This window comes from Plectropomus leopardus, chromosome 2 (genome assembly GCF_026936395.1).
Source record: "Plectropomus leopardus strain MGB_pleo_1.0 chromosome 2, ASM2693639v1, whole genome shotgun sequence".
Classification (NCBI taxonomy): Eukaryota; Metazoa; Chordata; class Actinopteri; order Perciformes; family Serranidae; genus Plectropomus; species Plectropomus leopardus.
Genome location: NC_142177.1, coordinates 25,527,820 through 25,550,623, shown reverse-complemented (window position 1 = coordinate 25,550,623; position 22,804 = coordinate 25,527,820). Strand labels below are relative to the sequence as shown.

General features: G+C 38.5%; 1 protein-coding gene across 1 annotated transcript in view; it reads right to left on the bottom strand.

The window, feature by feature from the left end:
* The window catches only part of poc1a (POC1 centriolar protein A), a 53,581-nt gene that overhangs the window by 9,024 nt on the left and 21,753 nt on the right, over window positions 1–22,804 (bottom strand). Inside the window, exon 10 of the mRNA XM_042496727.2 lies at window positions 7,921–8,175. Within this exon, the coding sequence (XP_042352661.2) occupies window positions 7,921–8,175 (255 nt within the window). The remainder of the gene's footprint in view (window positions 1–7,920; window positions 8,176–22,804) is intronic.

The window sequence follows — 22,804 nt, the reverse complement described above, 5'->3', positions numbered from 1 at the left end:
ACACAGCAAACCGTGGCTTTGGAAGCTTCAGTCTTACGTTGAATAATTCATCATCTTCCCTCTCACTCTCCTCGACTATTAGAGTTACAAAGAGCTGTAACAGAGAAAAATAATGCTGGGGAAAAGACTTAAAAAGGAGCAGGAATATAGTGCAGAGATAAATAACGTCGCTTTGTCAGCCTAATCTTCAGAGGATGGGGGGCAGTGGTTTAAAGCTTCATGTTAGCCAAAGTTGGAGAGAAATTAGAGCAAGAGTGTTAGCTTATTTCTACTCACACCTGCTTGGTAAAACAATGTGAGAGCATTTTGAAGATAAAATGCAACAACACTGGGTTGAGTCTGTCTTAGATATACTTATTATTGGCTGCTTTTGACATGTCTTGCGTGTATAGTCTGTATTTAAGGGATATTTAAGGTCCTTAATTACACTTTGCTTTACAAACCAAATCATGCAAACTGCCAAACATTTTAATTTACGCTTTTTTAAAGTGATACTTTGGTGATTTTCAACCAGCGTTGTATCATAACAGTGTGGACAATATGTGTAAATGAACTGTGTTGAACTAGTTTTTCACGGGCTGTTGCTTGAACTACAGATTGCACTGCTACAATTTTTGTATACCCAAGCATGGACACAAAGAGCACAGCAGCAGATCAAAAGAGAGAGAGCCGCCCCTCTCTCTCACTAAATCTCAGACCAAACTCTGATTAAACTGTAGAACTACAAAATTAACCAAGATTTCTTTTGCTGTTTTGCCCATTTTTGGCCTAAAATGTTTTCAAAACATAAGTTATTACACTGTTGCTGTAATTTTGAGCGTTTGCGTACAGGATGTGGGAGCCATACAATTTCCTGTATGATAATTGAGATCAAATGGTAAAACTAAGCAACACTGATCAAATATAAACCAAAATTCTGTTACTGTGTTGCTTATTTCATGCAAGAATGTTTTCAGAAACATATTTTAACTGGTTAAGCTGTAATTCAAGATTATCAAGCCGCTATATTGTTTCTTGCATCAAAACATGTCACAGTGCTTTCAGACTTTTGGGAAGGCTGAATAAAGTGTCTGTAAAATAGTCATTTAAGATGTCTTTATTAGTAAGTCTGTTTTTGTTGTCACTCGCTAGTCCTCCTAAGTTTTTACCAGCCAATCAGCTCCCTGCCTGTTCTACTTCTTTCCCCTCAGCTGAGCTTCTTTACCTTGTTCTTCACCTGCACTTCATCCCCTCGTCAGACCAGTTTGTATTTGGGTTCTGATTGCCTGCCATCTCCTGCAATTGGGTCCACCTGCTCCACACCAAATCGCATAACAGCCAAGCTTGTATTATCTCAGCGTTTTGCAAACCTCTCCTTGAGTATCACTTGTCCTGCATGTTTTAGATCTCTCCCTGCTTCAACACAGCTGATTTGAATAATCAACTCGTCATGAACTCCTGAAGCTGCTTGATAACAAGCTTACCATCTAATTCATCTGTGATGCAGAATGGAGAGATCTAAAACAAGTGGTACTCAGGGAGAGGTTTGGAAAACGCTGCATTACATCCACTACTAGCAGGAGCATTTATTGGTCCTGTGCACTGCAGTGCATTCCGGTAGTTGTAGATTTTCTACCTCTTGAGCAAAAGCAAATGCCACAGCCCCTTTTTTCTCTGGTTCCTCTGATCATGTATCACCAATTTCACAAGTATTTGTGTATTTCTACTGCCCAGTTTAATGAAAAGACCATCCATTTCTTTGCTTCAAAAACCTGTTTCCATGATATTATTGATTACATAAATATTTAAGGTTCAAGTAGCCTGAATAAGTTGTAAATGGTGTTTGCAAAACACTATGAAGATAAAATGTAACCATAACTTGTCTGACTTACTGTGCTCAGTAGAAGCCACTTTTTAAAACTCATATCAAACAGCTGTGTATAAAACAGCAGGTGAGGTGCAGGTCACTGATCTGCCAGTGTTAACATCTGTATGGGTGAAAAAGCAAGTCGAAACCTGTACCAGCTGTGCTGGTTGCTGCATTTTATTGAATTTTATGCAGGCTTCTACACAGATCAGCTTGGATAATTCACTGTGTGGATTCTCGCGCCAATCTGAGATTCTTCAGTTTTATGACCCAATCAACACCTTAGTGGGGAAAATTAAAGGTGCCCTGTGGAGTTTTCTTTTAAACTACTTTTACAATTGATGTTGCTCACCACAACTCGCTGTGTGTATCCTTTAGGTCAAATTTGTAAAGGCAGTTTGTAAACATTTAGAAACCAGCATTGTCTAAATCCATTTTTATTATCTTGGAGTTGTTTTCTTTGTTTTTGTTGGGATACTGCTTATTGTCTTGATGCATAATCGCTGATGATAATAACTGATAAAGCGCTACACCTAAAAAGCACAAACACACAGAACATGGTCTCACACCAGTGAGACCATGTTCTGTGTGACAGGTGAGACAGGTGTCCCCTCCACAGAGCATCTTTAAACTTACAGATTGTCATTTCATTTTAGCATTTTTAATTGAACTGCCTTCCTCAGACTTTTTTATTTTTCTTCCCTTTTGTTTTAATATGTCATTTAAGGTTTATTAGTTTTTCTCTCTTTGGCGTACAGCTCAGTAAAAGAACCTTTTAAAACACAAGTTACAAGCTGTATAAAGTATAATGACAATGCCCTGTACTGTCACGACACCACTGGAAGTCACTGCAAAGCCACAAGGGCACAAAACAATACTTTCTCAATGACAGCCTCAATACTGTCAGATAGGTGGTCAGAAATTCTGTCTTTGTATACTATATAAATATAACTCTCATGACACCACCATATATGATTTCTTGCTAGCCATCTCTGTCTACTGTCCTAATCTAGAAAAGAAGAAAGAATCCAAACAATAAAAGAGCAGAATAAGAAGAGCAGGATAAAACCAGACGCAGACGATCCATCTGGTATCAGGGTTGGGGTACAGTGGGCTTGAAAGGAAAAGGTTGGCATGACCCCCCCTGGGAGGGCTTAGCTAGCTGCCTGGCTGCACTGGGCCAATATTAAATGCTCCCACATGCTGGACTGCAGCTTGAAAGGAGCAAGAAAGAAAAAAAGAAAGAAAAAAGCCAGAAATACAGACATACAAGAAGTTTCTGCAGCTCAGTGTGGCCATTAAGCATTTACACTTACTATCAGTGAGAGGCAGAGTGCTGCCAGTGCTCTTATATGAATGATGCATTTTCCCTCAGGGCACATTCACAACCTCCAGCTAAAATCCTGCGACACACACACACACACACACACACACACACTCACACACACACACACACACACACACACACACACACACACACACACACACACACACCAAACCTCTCTGTGCTCTCTCCTTCTCATTCAACTCCTCCCATCTCTCTGTCCTCTTGTTACCCATTTTTCTCTTCTACCTCTTCCTTCTCACCTCACTGAAACATTTCCTATGTTTAGCTGTCAATGTAAATATATTCTTTGCTATACATAGGCAAGAAACTCTCTCCTTTTCTGCTTTCATAGATGCATTTGTGTCCAAATCTTTCTCTTTTTATTGTAGCACTTGAACCATTATCCAGTAGTGTTGTTACTTACAAGAGGAAAAAAAAGCTATCACTTTTACATGACCGTATACATTTCTAAGGAAGAAATAGCAAACTGTGTCTTATATTTATGAGATCAAGTACAGCTTATAGGCATAAAATTCACACAGTTAATACGTGAGTTGTTAGCATTCAATAAAAGAACAAGGGTCTCAAATAACAGATTTGATGTCTAAGATCCAAGTCTGTTTTTGGTGCAACATCACTCATCTGGTGAGTCATTTTTTTCAAGAGGCTAAAACTAAATACTCAGAAGAAAATGTGCAGCAATTACAGGATAATGTTAAATAATGTAAATTAATGATTTTAATCAAACACTCTTCAGCCAGCAGACACATTTGGATGAGGAAAAGAAATAAAAGTTTAATGTAATTATACGAGGAACACTAGTGGGTGATTCTTTTCAGTATCTGACATCCACAGCTGCACGTTTCACAGTAAACAAGAATTATGGCTTTTCATCATCTGCAAAAAGTGTTCTTTTACAACATCTTAACACTGTCGGCCGAAATATACGGGGCACAGATGCAATGCGTCACGTAAGCAGAGTGGTGCGGGTTTTTTTAACCTGCTTCACAGACCTGGTCTTTGTGGTGTTTGGTTGCTGCTAGTTTCACTGTGTGTGTATTGGGTTTTAGTGATGATGCAGTTGGTTATGTCAGGTTTGGAAGTGTATAGGCTGTATTAACTGGTACTCAGTGAATTAACTGGGTCCTTTAACATCAGGACACATAAATCTAATTGATTTATTTTAACTTGAGAACACAAACAAGGCTTCTCTGCTGCTTCACATTGCCTTTGAAACAATTAGGTATTCATTTTTATCATTTTTTAACAAGTTGTGCTCATTTTTTCTGTGTGCTATGTAGTTTTTCGGAGAGCCACAGAGGCGTAGTAAAGGAATAAAAATAAACCAGCCACATCAAAATAATGTTGAGCAGTGTGGTGCCTGCATGGGCGAGCAGCCTCTGTGGTCAGCAGCTTTACTTGATTATAATGGACGCACTTTGCTTTGGACATGCTGCAGCGGACAAGTACATGTCCCATGGATTTTGGCCTTGAGAGGGGGAAAAAAAGCAAAGTATAGGTAAACTTAAAACAGTCCTTTTTAGCAGAACTATGACTTTTAACTAACTTATTGCTGGTTGCTCTAATTGCTTTTATGCTCTTTTTTTTATGACTTTTAAATCTGCTTTTATTTTGGTAGTTTTTATCTGTTTTTTATGGTGATGCTTTTATCTTGTGGCACTTTAAGATTTGTTCCAAATGTAAAGTGCATTACAAATAAAATCTATTATTATTATTATTATTATTATTATTGTTGTTATTATTAAATCAGAAAGGTGTTTGGAATACATTGCAGTGAGATGTGGTGAAAGCCGCCACAGTCTGCAGCCTCAGCTGGTTCAATTAAATAAAAATCTCTATGGCAACAAAAACATGTACTGCTGCCCACTGCACTTAATGTTTATAATGCTCATTTGTACAAGTCGCAAATTCAACAGGTGCTGTCATTTCATTTCATGCTGGACAGGTCAGTCAACTAAAGGCACTTAGTCGTGATTGTAATTTTCTTCAGGTTTGTGGCAACAGAAGAGCCTCACTGATCACATGTATGAAGCTAGACAAATGCACACAACATAAAATAGACATAAACTGATAAAAAGCAGAACTTCAAATCTTAAACAGTTTCTGCTATTCTGTTTTCGTTCCAGGGTCTAATTTTAGTGGTGTGGTCTGGCTTTGTCAGGACAGTTTTTCCTCTGGATTTCACCATGTTAAGTCGTTAAAGGGACAGTTCACTCTAAAATCAAAAGTAGTTTTTTTCTCTCTCACCTGCAATGCTTTTTATCAATCTAAATTGTCTTGATGTGAGTTGCCAAATGTAGGACATAATGACTGAGATGTCTGCCTTCTCTCCAACATAATGGAACTAGATGACACTTGGCTTGTGGTGCTCAAGGAGCCAAAAAATACATAAAAACAACAAAAACAAAACAGCGGTAGCTTTTCAGAAATAATGACCCAGTTACTCAAGATAATCCACAGACCTTGCTTTGAACAGTTTCAAGTAGGAAGTATTTTATTTCTATCTTACTTAAGCCACCAACCATATCACCACATCAGCTGTAACATTAGCTAGCTCATTGCTTCTAGTTGAGCTAGCAGTAGACACATGCTTTCTTCTGCTCAGTGATACAGTTGGTGGGTGTAGTTCAGTACAAAGAAAATAGTTCCTACATGAACCTGCTCACAACAAGGTCTGTGGATTATCTCAAGTAACCAGGTCATGAATTCTGGAAAGAGACATTGCTGTTGAGAGTTTAAATGTAGTTTCTTAGCTCTTTGAGCACCACAAGCCAAGTGCCATCTGACCATCTAGTTCAGTTATTCTGGGAAGAAAGCAGAAATCTCTACGACCAATATCTCCAACATTCAAAGACTCACATTGAAACTATCTAGATTGATAAATAGCAAGACAGGTAGGAGGAAAAATATGTTTTGTTTTATTTTGTTATTAATATTGTAGTTAACTGTCCCTTTCAGACAAATTTCTCTGCAAGGATCATGGCCCAGATGTGTCATACTGTAGAGGCTGGATGTAGAGAAACATGATTGTCCAATACTAATTATTCCAGCAAAGATTGGCAATAACCAGAGTAACCTATGAGCCTCATTACAGTCTCTTATACTTGTCCCTCCAAATTACTACAAGTAATAAATTAATGTATGAATGTGCAAATGTTTGTCTCGGTGCAATGTAGTGTTATCTGCCACTCTGGTGTATATTCAGAATAAAGATCCAGCCCTTGTTTGTCCCTGAGGGGCGACTGGTTTTGCCACATTTGCAATAAAATAATTCAGCAACACAGGGCTAGACATACAACATAAAAACCACACATTCACCACATAGACACAGAAGTAAAAAGGCAAGTTACAATATTAGTTCAAAAAAAGAACAGAAAAGGGGAAAAGGGAGAAAGAGGCATGGCTGGAGATGTGCTAATGCTGCCTGTACTTTACATGAACAGTTTTTCAGGTGTATGTATGTCTATGTGAGAGTAAGTTTACCCCCATTGTTAGATGTATTCATGTGTTATAGTAAACAAGCTAACGGCACAAATGATGGGTCACAAATGTGCAACATTTTTTTTTTGACTCTAAATATCAAACAAAAGCCAAAAAATATATCATTTTAATTTGCCATGAGCTGTAAATTCACCACTTAGCAGAAGAGAGACGATAATGTTATCACAGAGCCTTATTTTGAAGAGTGTCTCTTCCTCTGTGCAGCTGCAGCATGTACGCAGCTCAGTGTATCAAAGAGTATCGTGAAAGTCAAGAGTGCTCATTCCCTGCTCACTTTTAACAGCTCATCCTGATCAACTTCATCACTGTTAAGAATTAATCAAAACTTTCCTGGACAATTAACCAAGCAAGTAAAATAACTGGTAAAACCAGAACTCCATTGTCAGTACTTCATACTGACAGAAAAACTAATCACATTATAAAAGATCCCACTCACCCTCTGCATAAGTCTTTCCAGCTACTACCTTCAGGTTAGTCTCCTTGGCCAAGAAAAACACTTACAAAAACTCCTTCATTGCAATTGCCGTAAACATCTTAAATAAAAGGTAATGATCCATACATCAACATAAACACTATGCCACTTTGCACGCAGTAGTATATTGTGATATTTACTCTGTTTAAGTTATTGTATTAGGAATTTGTTCTGTTTTTTAGGAACACATACTATATGTTTATGGTCCGAGTATGTTTTGCAATGTATGCTGAGCCATGTCTAAGACGATTTTCTGTCATGACCGACTGTTGAGTTTTCTGAATCTGAGTTTCTGTGGCAATGACTCCAGAAGCACGCTGCACAGCACACTGACTAGAAAAACAAAAACGCCTGTTTGACTTGAAGCCATCTCAGTGGACTGAGGGGTTTATGACTGATGATTCTACTTTCTGACTTTAAAGGGGCAGCTCTAATAGTAATGTATCTTTTGTCCTGGGCAACTCGTCATGGAAAGAATCAGTGTTTGTGTTTGTAGAGGACGGCTGTCAATGAAACACTGAGATGTAACAATGAAAGTGAGGGATAAAGACACACCTTTGTAGAGCCAATGTGCCACTCTAAAGCATTAACAAACAGAACAGAAGAGGTTGTTTTTATATATGTACATGCATTTGTGTCTGTGTTGCTGAAACTATCTCAGGAAGCTTTTGTTCTGAACAGAGTGAGTGGGCGGCACAGCCAAAGTACAACGCATGCTGTTTGTCATGAGACGTTGACACATTTTCTGCTTACCTGAGTGAGAATATCCAGCTGACCTATGATGTGTTCAAGGGTGCTGGTGAGACCAGGGGGGACCCCTCCGTCTGAGGCTTGGGAATGTGTTTGAACCTGGGGTGAAGCCCGGGTCTGTGTCTGGTGGGTGGAGGCAGTGCTGGTGCTGAGGTGTCTATAGGTTTGGGAATGAGTCGCTCTGCTGTGGCTGCCACTGTGACTGCTGCTCTGAGCGCGGGAGTCCTGTCCGTTGAAATGTTCTGATGGTTCAGAAGTCTGAAAACAGAGAGCAAGGAGGGTGAGGAGCTGTTAGTCAGAAAAAGTCAGATGGTTTATGGTGTAATCCACAAAACATAATGTGTAGTGCAGAGGTAGTAACTACTTTAGCATACACAAATATAAGGGTTCCCAAGCATTTTCATGGACAGAATTCGAAACTTTTCAGTGACTTTTCCATTTTGAAAGAGTGTGTGTGTGTCACCTTCACTGCCTCTGTGTTTTGCTTGTTGGTTACAGTGCTGTTCTACACACACACGCACACATGCACGCACACATGCACGCACGCACACACTCTCACTCCCCATAACGAATGCCACACATTGCATCAAATGTACACATAACCTGTCTTGAAGGGGAAAGCTTGGACACTATTAGTCGTAGAAAATGAGAAATGGCGAGCTTTCCTTTTGTATCAAGCAGCAAATAAGTTGTTTGCATATTTTGCCTTACTTGACATGGCACGTCTTTCGATGTGACTACTTGGCATCACAATGTGGTTGCTGAAACGATTTATTGTGCAGCTTGGAGTTGATACAAATTAGAGCTACCTCATGTCTGAATAGCTTACAGAAAATAAATCTGCTGCTTAGTTACATTATGTGTAAGATTTTTCTGATAGATTAGTATAATTTCATTACAACCAACAACATTTCATGCCTTTTCCAAAACTTTTAATGATTTTTACTTATTCCACGAGATTGTTAAATGTTACAACTTCCCCATGCTCTGGTTTTTTGCCTTTTTTTCAGAAAAAATCAATATTCTTGCAAAAATGCTTACATGGATAATAAAAATTAACAATCAAATAGTATTCCTGTTTACAAGAAGCTGTCCATACTCCGATTAACTTGCCCTAACATTTAAGTTTAACATAAAAAAAATGGAAGAGCTTAATGGCTGAAGCGCTTGTGCCATTTTGCATCTATGCATCAAAATGTTCTTTTGTCATATTTTTTCACCAGTGTTGGGCTTTGAAAAACTCCCATCAGTAAGACAATACAGAGAAACCACAGCAGTAAGAAACACCTTCATAAGAAATCTTTTTTTCCAGCCTCTATTGTTTTACTAAATAAATGACTTTCATTAGGCATAAGTGAGTGCTTGTTTTTTTATGATGTCTATTTAATACATGTAGTGACTGTTAATATTTTAGCACTTTCACACTAACCATTTGGCTTACTTATTACTTATTTATTGTTTTTATCTCATTAATTCTAACCTATGAGAGAGGAAGTTTTGTCTGTAAAATTTTAAAGTGTTTATATGTCTGTAAAGCTGAAGGCAAATTTCCACATGAGTGGACAGTAAAGATGAGTGTACTATTCTGTTTGTCCTCATCTAAACCAGAGGACCTCGTATGCAGGACAGACTGTACAGCCCTCTGAGGCATATCTGTGTTGTATCATAGGGTTATAAAATAAAATCCACTTGACTTGAAAATTAACTAGTTTTAAACAGTTTGTTCAGGGGGGAATCAAATGAATAAAAATAATAATGAATAAATAAATGCACATGTAAAATGTTCCGCAATATGAAACATGGCTCACTTATAGATTAAATTACTTGGAGACAAGAAAGCTACAAAGCCAAAGCAATACATTTCACAAAATGACTACACATTTGCAATTTTATCTGAAATAATTAAAAGAGAACCACAGAATACTGTATAAATAAGGGCTGGCTTTGAATTGATTTTAAATTAATTTTTCATCTTTTTTTCCCATAAAATATTAATCAGTTGACTTTTAGCACCATAAAGATTTTTACACAGGTGGCATGACAAATAAATGACACGAAAATTTGAAATACTCAGCTGCACCAAAATTATTCATATTGCAGGGATATGAATTTGCAACAGTTGCAATAAGTCCACAAGTGTTTTGATATTGCGAAGTGACGTCCATTTCACATAAACTGATTGGTTTTTATTTGCAGTGCAAAAGCTCCGAAAAAATTGACCTTGTTCCACCCCCAAAAAATGTTTGCTTTTTTGTTGCATAATATTCACTTCAGTGTTAAATTGCTGATGAGAGAAATAACAGTTTGAAACTATATATACTGAACTGCAAATTAATAATGGGTAAAAAAATCCACCAGTGTGTAGAGGCCTTAACAAATCTTCGCTTTTCTCATACGTTGTCAGAGAATTGTGACAGCAAAGGAAAAACACACTCTAACATTGGAAACCAATCAGCGCCGACTTTCCTTAAATTGATTTTGTTTCCGTAAAGGAGCTTTTTACACAAACCTCAGAAAAGCTATTGAGGCTAAAAAGGGAAACTGTCTACCCTCTCTTTCTCTCTCTCTCACACACACACACACACACACACACATGAACTGTCAGTCTGTCTGTGCTGTGATTAATTCAGTGAGACATACACACATGAAGGTCAGTGACCACATCTCTCCGTCAGAATGTCTCTATGTGACTAAAAACTGTGTGCACACATCTATAGGTGTTTTCATATTTCTGTCTGTCTCCACAGACCTCTGTCTGGTTGTGTGTGTATGACCAGACGTGTGCGTGTCCATCTGTTCCAAGTCAACATCTCATCTCCTTCTCAGTGAGGGAGACAACAACTGTTTTACTCATCACCACGCAACAGGAAGTCTATTCACACTCAACTAAGCATGTTTGGGTCCGCAGTGTCAAACTGTGCTGTTCCTAAATGAAGCCAGATGAGCGGAGCTGTCAGCTGTCCCCTGACTCCACACATTTGCCGCAGACAGGGGTGATACATACTGCCACAACACGATGGACAGTGATTCCCTGCAGTCATGTACAATGAGCTTTGAGATGTTCCTTGATGTAATTTATTTCATCTGTTTCTGTATCAGTTCTTTCAAAGTAGTTTAACACAAAGACATTTACATAAATGTGACATTCCTTGTCTGAAACTTGATTAACATGATTAACAAGTGATACAGTAAGCACTACAATAAAGAATACAAGTTGGTGGAGGGAAAGACAGATGTGCAAGAAAGTGTAAGATGTAAAAATTAGATCACAGCATCAATTGCTGAGGAAGAAAATGCCAGAAGAGGAACTCACTGACCTTCAGCAATTTGCCACCAACTTGCAGTACATTTAGTACTCAGTGTAATCTCAATACATTACATGGTGCACGGCTAGATGAGCAGCAGTTATTTTCTAATACAGAAGGACGAAATGGCCCAAACAGTCAGCATGTTTTTTGCAAAAAAAAAAAAAAAAAAATGTACCTGTGACACTGTGCACATCTGTGCTTGTGCAGTTGTAATCTTTCAGCGATTTAGATATTTTTCAATCTTGAATAGAACTGGATCAACTTCTCATTTCCTGCCCTTTCTTTCAGTTTTCATGCTAATATGATTTACAGTTTAGCTGTGTGGTAAAATATTTGTTTGGATTAAGCAAACAAAATATTCTGTAAACAAAAACTATGCAGATGACTCAACAAGTGGACATCCTGAAATAGAGCAGTATAGTCGAAGTATAATCCTTCAATGCCACTGTACGCAGGTAAGAACAAAGAACTTCCTGAAAATAATGGTAATTGCTACCGTGATGTCACTGGTTTGTGGACATTTTGGCCGTTGCCATCTTGGATTTTTGGAATGACCATATTTGAACGAGAGGGTGGAGCTGTGGAGGAGCGAGGAGTGGATCCGACTTTGATCCTGAAGTGAAAAGTGGCCCCGCCCTTAAATATGCATAACTTTAAGGCTTAATAAAATGTAAATGAGTGAGTTATAAAAAAGAATTACCCCACACTGTAATAAATTGCTGTAAAAAAATGGCCTAACAGTAAAACACCATAAAAAGATGCTTTTTTGAGCCCAAAACGACAGTTGGCTGCTTTCATTTTACCAGAAGCTGGCCTAAAGGAGGGACAGAAGTCACATACAACCATCATTAATAATCATATAATCTGCAGATTAGTTACAGTATTACACTGTAAACCTCACATTCTACTGTAGAATACGTTTACAAATTTGACAGTAATATAGTGTTGAAGTAAATTATGGTAGTGAAACTATAAAATGAAGATAGGATGCTGGCAACTACAGCTGCCAGTAGTTAATGTCAATTTTATGGGAAAACTTACAGCACATACAGTTGTTATAAATGTTGAAATTAGCTTTGGAGTCCATTTTTCGTACCAGGCTGTAAACATATGACATTTGACCCGGGTGTGAATGCCAATTGTATGCCTTCCCATTGCATTAAAAAGCCAGATGTTAGCGGGTGTTAGCTTTTTTGTGCAGTGGGAATGAGGCTGTAGAGAGAGATGGGTAGTGAGAGGAGACAATAGAGCAGTTCTGCTGAGCCTACAAGCTCCACCAAGACTGGATTAACTCTTGTTGAGAGTACGACTTATAGCTTTGTATTAAAACAGCTGCTTAAAAACACATCAAGCACTGGTCCCCACAGAAACACACACGCTCATGCAGAAAAGAGGAAAAAATGGAAGTAGATGTATGTGCATACAGGCATGAACTTGTAACACATACACAGAGATGTCTGCATTGTGTTTCTGTTAAAGACTTGAAAAGCAATGATACAAAAACAACCAGCTGAAACATCTGAAACATGAAAAAAGGTGTTATCTGTTAAAACAAACAAAGAAAGAAACCCAAATACCAAATGTGGTATTTTTTCACACAATAATCCCTGATTTAGACAGTTTTTTGTCTTTAATCTTTTGCACAAGTTAAATATGAAAACTCACACCACTTTTTTTCACTGCATGCTTAATGTTGCCAAATAAGACTGAATTATGCTTTTATGACTTAACTTCTTTTCTTTCAGGTTAGTCATGAAAAGCACAATTTTCTAGTTGTCGTTTGCAGTATAGCAGGAAAATGTTTTGCAAAGTGAACCCTATATTTACTATATTACATACAATTCTTTGCAATGTGACCTGTACATATGTTGATGCTAAAACAATATAATTTTCTACTGCACGTCCTGTAACGCCATAGTATTACGTGGAGCCAGGGAAAATCCTGATCCACACAAGTGTACACACGCGTGTGCACGCAAACACAGCACACACATTTACCACCCTCCTAATGAATCACCTGGAGTGGAAAAACCAACAGTGGAAAATTTCCTGAGGCCCAAATTAAACTCCTCATCTGACACAGCGAGGCATCAATTCACCCTGCAAGCTGCGTACAAAACCATGCATCACGCTACATGCATGCACACACACACACACACGCACATACAAACGCATGCACGCGCACACACACACACACGTACATACGTACACACACACACGCACACACACACACACACACACACACGCACACACACACAGATACACAAGGAGTAGATTTGACATGTGAAACTTTAGAGCAGAAAAGTGAAACATGCAGATGTGTAAAACTTTTTTTGCATCAGCAGCTGGTTCCTAAATCAATTTCAGTGGTGATATGGGGGTAAAAAGGGCCAAATTGGTAGAGGATGACCGCAACCAGATCACATACAAATAAACATTCAGGAGACATCCTAAACACAGTTAAGCAGATCTTCAGTAAAACATGAAAAATCCCTGAAAGCTCACACATACAGAGGCATCAGGTTGATGCACTAATAGCTCAAGTGTCTCTTGTAACAGAAAGAGTCTACCAAATGACCCTGAATGCATCATGAAACTCTAAATGCTCCAGGGACGTGGTTGTATATCCGACCCTGTATGACTTGTTGCATTTAGCTGGGCTTCATGTGTGAATAACAGCGATGACTGCGATAGTAACAGTATGAGTTTATAGTTGAGAAAGAGCACGAGTCATGCCGTTCACTCAACATGTACCCCGTCAAACACAGGTGTAACTAATAACATTAACAATGACTACATTTCATGCACTTGCACCAGTGCCAGACTTCATGCTGGCACATCTAACAGAGCCATCGTTAACGTTATTAGTTACACCTGTGTTTAGTAACACCATCTCAAAATGTCTGCCATTAGAAAGGTCTGTTGAGGATAGTGTTAATGGAGAAAGAGGATTTTCCAACACTTTTATAAGACTTTTTTCCCCCAACATTGGTACAAAATGCAACAAAACAGAAAAGTTTTGTTATTTTTGAAATGCTCTCCCTAGTGCTGAATGGCCCATTTCTCTCGCCATTTTAAGGAACACTGCTTTTAACTATAACTTACAACTTTTTTAAAGAATCAACAATACATATTTTTTTCTCTTACCAGTAGAGCTATTTATCAGTCTAGAGGGTTTCATCATGAGCTGCAGAGCATTGGAGATATTGGTTGTAGAGAGTCTGAAAAATTTAACAGTAATATCTCTTTCCAGAAATCATGACCTGGTTACTCAAGATAATACACAGACCTTGTTGTGAGTAGATTCATCAATCTAGGTGATACATAGCACTACAGGTAACAGGATAAATATAGATTTTTGATTTGGGGCCTGATCTGTCCATTTGAGCTGTTGCAAGTGAAGGTTTAAACTGGAAACTGTTTAATCACTAGCTATAATGACAACGTTTTGGGGAAAATACACGCAGCTGTAGCTAATTAATATTAATTATGCAAGTTGGTTCCAGGTAGCATGTAAACACTGGCGCACATACGTGAACGTGGCTCCCACTGTAGGTGCTAAAGGCTACAGGCTACAACAAGGCTAAAGACATGAATCCAGTCATGTTCTTCAAAACAACTTGGCTTGTGGGGCTTCAGGACACTTGGATTACTTCAGACGAGCAGCATGGAGTCACTTTGTGGTTTTATTATGTATTTTTTTAACGTTTGTAATGTTTTAATGACTGAATTTTCATTTTTAGGTGAACTGTTCCTTTAATGATGGCTGAATTCTATTTAGCTTTGTAAACATGGGCTTACTATCACACTGTCATAACTTGCAGGGACGATTTAATAGAAAAGATTGATTGTTAAAGCAACACCTGTGCTTTTCCCACCACGAAAAGTCCAAAAGTTTGTTGTAAAAATGATGCATTCCTGTGTCTGTGCGTATTGTTGAAAGATCGTTTTGTGTGTTAACGCTGCTTATAAAAGATCAACAGTGCCATGTCTCTTCCAACATACACAATCTAAGTCCATGAGATTTCAGGTAGCTTTGTAGTTGTCAAATGCAAAAGACAGACCCCCAATAAACTTCTACTCAACAACAGCATCATTGATTTAAGATTATCATCTTAAAAGCTCTCAATTGGGATGTTGGGATTCAGAGTGGCGACACATTCTGTCCTGTCAGTCTCTGTTGGCTCAAGCAGCTACAGTGCAGAGCTGTCAACAGCAGCATTTGGGGTTGTGAATATGATGTCAAAACACTGTCAGACATAATTTACTAGCAGTTTGTCACTATTTCCGTAACTCCTTCCATAGCTGGTAACTTTCAAATATTACTGAATAGTCAAGTCGATGTAATTTCTTAATAAATGTGTGCTTCATTTGGTTGCTTGAAAACAAAAATCCGTGGAGGTCCTGAACAACAGGCAACTGCATCGCTGTGCATTCATATTATTAAAAATATAGACCACAAATACAGGCCTGCAATTTAATGTATAAAAATAGTGCAGTTTAAATCACAATTGCAGTATCATTCAGCAAAATTGCAAGTAAATATTCTCCATGTTCATTTAGCTGTATGGTTTCCTACTGTAGGGATGTACCCAAATCAGATTTGGCACTTCAGGCTGATACAGCAAAATGTAATGTTGCGCCCACTTATCTACAGGAAAAGACAAATAGTATACCGTAATTACCAACAACATGGACCCAGGAGTACATTGTGTGTTGACACCAGCTGTCCCTATTAAAACATGCCTAAGAGTTGTCTGTTAAAGGATAATGTCTGTTTTTTACTTTAAATTAATGCCAATCATCCAGGCCGCCCTCTTTCACATTACTGCTTGCACAGCTGGCAACAACAGATCTCATTCTGCCACAGAAGAAGCACTATTCAGCATCCACACATTGTTGTATCGTGTGAAAACAGAAAACCTCCACAGACCCAAAAGACAATCCATCTTCTAAGGCTAATTAAAATGAAAAATAAACAATATCTCTCTCTTTGATTGAATAGGTAAAGCTTGAGTGTGGGTGTGTCTCATACTATAACCATAAGATGTAGACAAATCTTTTCATCATCTGTTGACATCTCAGTTAATTACAGTGGAGCAAACAATTTCATGACAAACTGTAAGTGATGCTTTCTGATGAATGAAGCCTGTGATGTGACTCAGCTCTGACTTATGCTTCTGGCCTCGGCTATAGCTTGCAGAATCAATGAGGGAGGGTGTTTCTTACTAAACCCTTTTATTAATGCTTCTTAGTCAACTTCGCACTCTCATTTTCCATTTCTGTCTGACTGCTTCCCCTACTCTTCTTTTTATATAACCCCGTTTCTCTCCCTGTTAATCTTTTGTCTGCACCTTTTTTTTCCATATGTCTCATGTCCCCCTTCTCTTTTTCATTTCACTCTCTTTCTTTGAGGCTGAACAGGTTTCTGTTAACGGCTCTCAAAATTTCCATCTCGACCTTTTCTTAGTCTCCAATGTGCTCATGTTGTCTAACTAAAGACAAAGTGAAAGTCAAAATTGCAGTTTCTTAAATGTGAATACTTTCTGGATCCTTTACTCCTTAATGACAGTAAACTGAATATCTTTTGGTTTGGGACCAAACAAGACTAGAAACGAAAATATTAATTGACAATGAAAATAATCTTTAATTGCAGCCCTACACATATCCCATAAATCTCAGAAATAAGTCAAGCTTTCATCCGAAATCAAGGGCAAGCTATACAACAAATTTTCAGAAAGTTGCAAAGAGAAAATGTGACTTGACGCGCTTTCCATTCACTGCTGTTATGAAAATATTGGAAGTTGATTCACTGAGATAATCTGTAGGATGAACAGGTTTCTGTTAATGGCTCTCAAATTGTCATTATTTCCATCTCGACCTTCTTTTTTTTTGTCTCCAGTGTGCTCATGTTGTCTGTTGTCTGGCTCACTCACGTTCTCACCTTGTTTTTCCACACTTTCCTACCTTTCCGTCTCCCTCTCACTGATGTTCTCTCGCTCCACTAGACCATTAGGGCTCTCTTTAACTCCATTGCTGTCTTGTCTTCAGCGCTCCCTCGTCACACCCCCTGCCTTTCCCTCTATCCCCTGCTGTCAAATGCATTCAACTCCCACTGTCAGAACAATACCACCTGCCTTTCCATAGCAGCACCTTTATGATGAACACACATCACCCAAACAGTATAGGAAAACTGCAATTTTAAGCACTCTGAGGTGTTAAATATATCCTTGTGTATTATTTCACTGCTTGTTGAGTCTTTAATTAAGGAGAGTGCCTGTAAAGTTTGGTCTGCTGTAGCACAGTTACAGCAGCCTGTGAAATGAATAAAATAATGGTGAAAGAGATAGAAGTTCATACAGTTACTGCAGTCTCAGAACACCCTCCCTGCTCTCTGATTCACATCCTAAAGCTGAGCTGTGCAGTGATGTGTGTGTGTGTGTGTGTGTGTGTGTGTGTGTGTGTGTGTGTGTGTGTGTGTGTGTGTGCTGAGATGTGAAGGGAAGCCTGCTGTGAGTGTGCGGCTCGTCTGTCTGCACACGTGAGCGGGAGAAAGACCCAGATGTGAAGCTAGAGACAGGAAGGGGGGAGGGGGTTGAGGAGGGGATGGATGGAGGGATTAGTGCGGATGTGATCAGAGAGAGCTGATCTGCCTGTCAGCAATGGTTGGCACTCACTCACTCACGCGCACACACACACACACACACTGATACATCTATTCTCACATGCCGAAACAGCGGCACATAAAGATTTGCTCAGCTGCATCGAGCACGGAGACAGCCTGACTAAACCACACACGCACTCAATGTTTAGGTGGAGAGACCTCATTTTAAAATTGGCTTATTGTATTTAACAAATAGGCCTACATGTTCCTGGCAGAACGCCCAACACTGGCAAATTATCATGGAGCTTCGCATCCAAGTACATTAAAGGATCAGTATATCAAATTAGCTCCTTATGAAATCCCTGTGGATTTGACTCTGAGAGGGCAGCAGCCATGGGTGGCCTTTGCATCTGTATGAATAAACACAGCATTACTGTCTCATTAGTCAATTTCTTCCTGGTGAAATGAATCATAGCAAAGGCAGTTGTGTGTAACGCTGGATATTTGGGTAACCAAGGAGGGATGGTTTTAACACCCAGGCCACATTAGACGATTTAAAATGCAGACTAGAGGGCTGTAGTCTTGCCCGCTTTCCAGACCAGCCTCTGTATCACAAGCCTCATGAGACCATTATCTCTTAAACAGACCTGTGGCTTTCTATTAATATGATCAGTTTAAATGGGTATCTACCACTGTACTGGCTGGGAAAAATAAAACATGTAATTTAATATTTACACACGTGATTGTTTTACAAGTACTGAACCTGGGAGATATCATGGAGGGAAAAAAATAAAAAATAAATGCCATGTTTCACTGAACTGAGCACATGAGATGCTATTGTGTGGCCTTGAGATACATTTCGCATCCTCATTTTGATTAGTTTCCTCATTTTGGTTAATATATTCCCTTGTTTTGGTCTATTCACTCCCTCATTTTAACGAATTTATTTCCTCCTTTTGGTTAATTTGTGCACTCAAGAGCACCATGATAGTCCCTAAGTCAGCCTCCAGCAGTTAAACGCGAGGATCCGGGAGGTGATCTAACAGTCCTCCTACTGCCAACATGGTGTGAAAAAGAGAAGACATGTGGGGTCTGGAGTGAATGTCTGTCAAATATCCAACTTGAAACTAACTTCAGAGATGTTAAAGACAATAGCATCTGCCAAGTCAGCATATTGTCGAAGATATAATCCACAAGCTTTCAATATCCTTGATAACTGCCTTTTACTAACAATAATCCCTCACAAAGCAAGTGTTGTCAACATGTTTTGATAACTCATCCCCAAGCTAAAGAAATGCTTAATGAAAGAGCCTCTATATCAACCAAAGACAAGTACCTTAGGTGGCAGCTGGAATGAGATATGATTAGCCTGTCTAATCTGAGTCCACAAGTTAACCAAAATGAGGGAATGAATTACATCTTAAGCACATGACTTAACTAAATAATGGAATTAATTAACCAATCTTGAGGCAACATGATAGTAAAGCAAGGCCACGTTTTTGAAGCCATGCAATAGCATCTTGAGCTCTTGATTTCGATAAACATGGCCTCAAATTCTTTCTTTTTTCTCTCCGTGGCATCTCATGAGCTCCACATACAAGCACATAAAAACCAAGAGGTGATCTCTTGGGCTGAAAAATGACCACATAAGTGACAAGAACTGCAGTTCCTCCAATGGCCACTTGATGCTGGCTCCAAAATGGAGTCAGTCCCCATAGACCCCCATGTTAAAATTCCCAACTTTAAGTCAAGTCAATTTTATTTATAAAGCCCATCATCACAAATCACAGTTTGCCTCAAAGGGCTTTACAGCAGAAATATACATGGAACAAGAAATGGTTTTCCTCTCCATGGCTAATTTCCCTGTTCAAGAAAATGGACCTACAGGCTTTAAGTTGTGCACAATTAAGGGAGTGGCTGCTCTGAGTGGCAGGCTGTCTGCAAGGCGTGTCCAAAGTCTGTGAGTCAGATCTAACCCTCGCTCCTCCCCAGCTCAACCTTCTTGTCCAAATATGCTCACTCAAGGCTTCTAAATGGGAGTTCACAAACCAATAGTTTATGCAGTTGTTTCAAGTACTGATTCAGCTATTGTCACAGAGCATATAGTCTGTGGTGGCGTTGAACTGTATTGTTTTATACAGTGTATTTTCCATGTTACATGGGGTTTTGGATGTGCAATTGCCACCCTTTAAGATTCCAATTCGTCCATATGAAGTGTAACCTTGAGTGTAAAAAGGATGATAATATTCACATTTTGTGATTCTCTTTAATTTAATTGTTAGCATGAATCTTCTCCAGTCAGCTACAGTAACAAATCACACAAACTAAAGTGCAGAAAAACCAAAAATAACAAATCTCATTACCTGACTCTACAAAGCATCTAAACAATAATGATGCCTGTCATGTGGTATTCAGCCAACTTGGTAAATGGCTTTTTAACCATGCAATCATCATACGCAAACACAAAAAACAAGTTGTTTTCTTTATTTATTCTCATTTACATAATGTCACATGGAGCGTAGGACGGCATGCATGCTTGAGAAGCTTCACAGTGTCAGGTGATTCCTGTGTTTTATTGCAGCTTTTACCGTTTGAAAATTGCGTTATATTACATTGTGATGTCATTTTGAATTCGAATAATCATTCAGACCTGCTTAGAGTCACTCCCTTTTGTTCTTTACTCTTCCTTTAAACTTGTAAAGCCTTTGAGTGCTCTTTCCAAGAGAAAGAAACAACCACATTTAGGCGAGCTGGTGACATTTTTTTCCCCTCTGCTTCCTCCTCTTAGGCAACACGTGTCTGAGACTTGCGGCAGTTTATGAGAGATGAAAGGGGCCTGTATTAATAATAAATTATGAATCGATAAATAATACATGAAAAAGAAAATCTAGGAAGCTGGCACTTCCAGGTGCAGCTTCTACCATTACTTTAACTGCAACAACTGGCATATGACAACTTATAAAACAAGATAAAAGAAATGTCATTGCCAGTCAGGTTAATGAGGTTAATGTGTGTGTGTGTGTGTGTGTGTGTGTGTGTGTGTGTGTGTGTGTGTGTGTGTGTGTGTGTGTGTGTGTATGTGTGGGCATACCTTGTTAACTGTAAATATATATTATTAGAACAGTTTTTGAGTGCTAGAAGCAATCAAAATATATATTTGGTATTCACAGTAATTAAGTAATGTGTGAAGTTATTTGCCAAAATAGCATGTATTATTGTTGTTTCAGTCATTTTAATTTTTTATGACTCAATGTTTCAATTAAAGCTGAGTGATCCTTGAGGATGTCATGCCAGCCACTGAACAACAAGCCTTCATTGTAACAGCGACATTAGTAAATTGTTTAACATCCAGCAGTCAACAAAAGACTTAAAAGGTCAAACTCAACCAGGTTTTGACATGCTTCTGTTTACACCATCAGCTAAATCTAATATTTTCATATTTTATATATTTTTTTCTACATTATACAAAATCTTAGCTCTTATTTTAATCTTCTCAGCCACTGAGATACTGAGTATGCATTTTCTTAACATGTTAAAAATGGCATCATTATCATCGCAGGAAAGATTGAGACCAATTTTATCATTTTTGCAATGTCTATTAAGCAAGGATAGCCGTTTGTGGTAATTTTGCTTTTCAAAGGCAGATACCTGTTAACCGGTCACAATAACTGTTTATTTAATAACATTAAATTTTTGAGGGAAAAAAAAAGAGACGTGAAGTGCAAAAAGGCCTTTCCTTTTAGTCCGATGCTGCATTTCAAAGTGCAATTCATTTAGACGTGGGGAAAATTTTGATGTTTTGTGATGTACACATTTTGAAATTAATTTTATTTTATGTTGGCTTTGCTGACAGACAGCCAGTAAGCCAAGTTTACATGTGGAACCATGCCCACTTCCCAAACTCAAGTCTCTATTGACTTCTTGGCTGCTCTGCACTGCGCACCACCCAGATTGAGTGGAAGCTAACATTTGCATTGACACAACAAAATTACAACACAATTACAACATAATTAACCTCTACAACGACGTGTAACTGGTCAAGTAAACCTTGGCAGTTAACTGATGCGGTTCACTGTTGATATCCGTACTATTGACATGATACTATTATGAAATGCTGGTAACTGTATAAATGCACATCACCTAAAAACGTGTCCCTGTGCCGCATATTTTTTAAAAGACAGAGAGCCGATACAAACAGCTGAACCATTTTGCACCTCTTTTTAAGGCAGATGTGAGGTAAATGCTGAAGACTTAGAAAGCTGTATTTGAAAAAACACATATTTCCAAGGGAAAAGGGTTCAGTGGGATTTTATAAGAACTGTGGTTCTCAGAAGCAGAGAATACGCTTCATGCATTGCACTTATCACCCCCCCCCCCCATGATCCAACTGCCCATTTTCTAATCACCCTTTGAGGCTCGTATGTAATAACAGCTGTCAAGTGGAGGAGCTATTAAAATCAATTTACAATCCTGCATCACAGCAGCGAGAGAGAAAGGCATAGTCAGACAGAGAAGGAGAAAAGGAGCCCCTAAGGGTGCATGGATAAAGAAAAGAGGTGATTTAAAAGACATTAAAAGCACTTACACTGCTTAAGTCAGTGTGAAGGCAGTGTGTTAAAAAACAGCCCTTACATATGCTGCTTAAACACTTACTTGCAAATAGTGGGCAGAAGTCGACTGCAAAGAATCTAACTCATAGTTTGCTATTACAGAGTGGCTGGGGGAACATTTTTGTAAATTAAGTTTCAATGAGAAAACTAAAACTGTCCATGTGTTTGCCATTGAAGGAAGACACAGAAAAAAGGAAGACAGTAAAAAAGTACATTGTAAAATATGTACATGAGTACCATACCATTGTATTTTCTTCATATCAGTTATAATTAAGTATTTTGTGCTTTACGTACTATGGTCTGAGATTTGCTTAGTAGTTCAGAGTTAATAAGATTCCTAGATAGTATTACTAGTTAATGCTGTA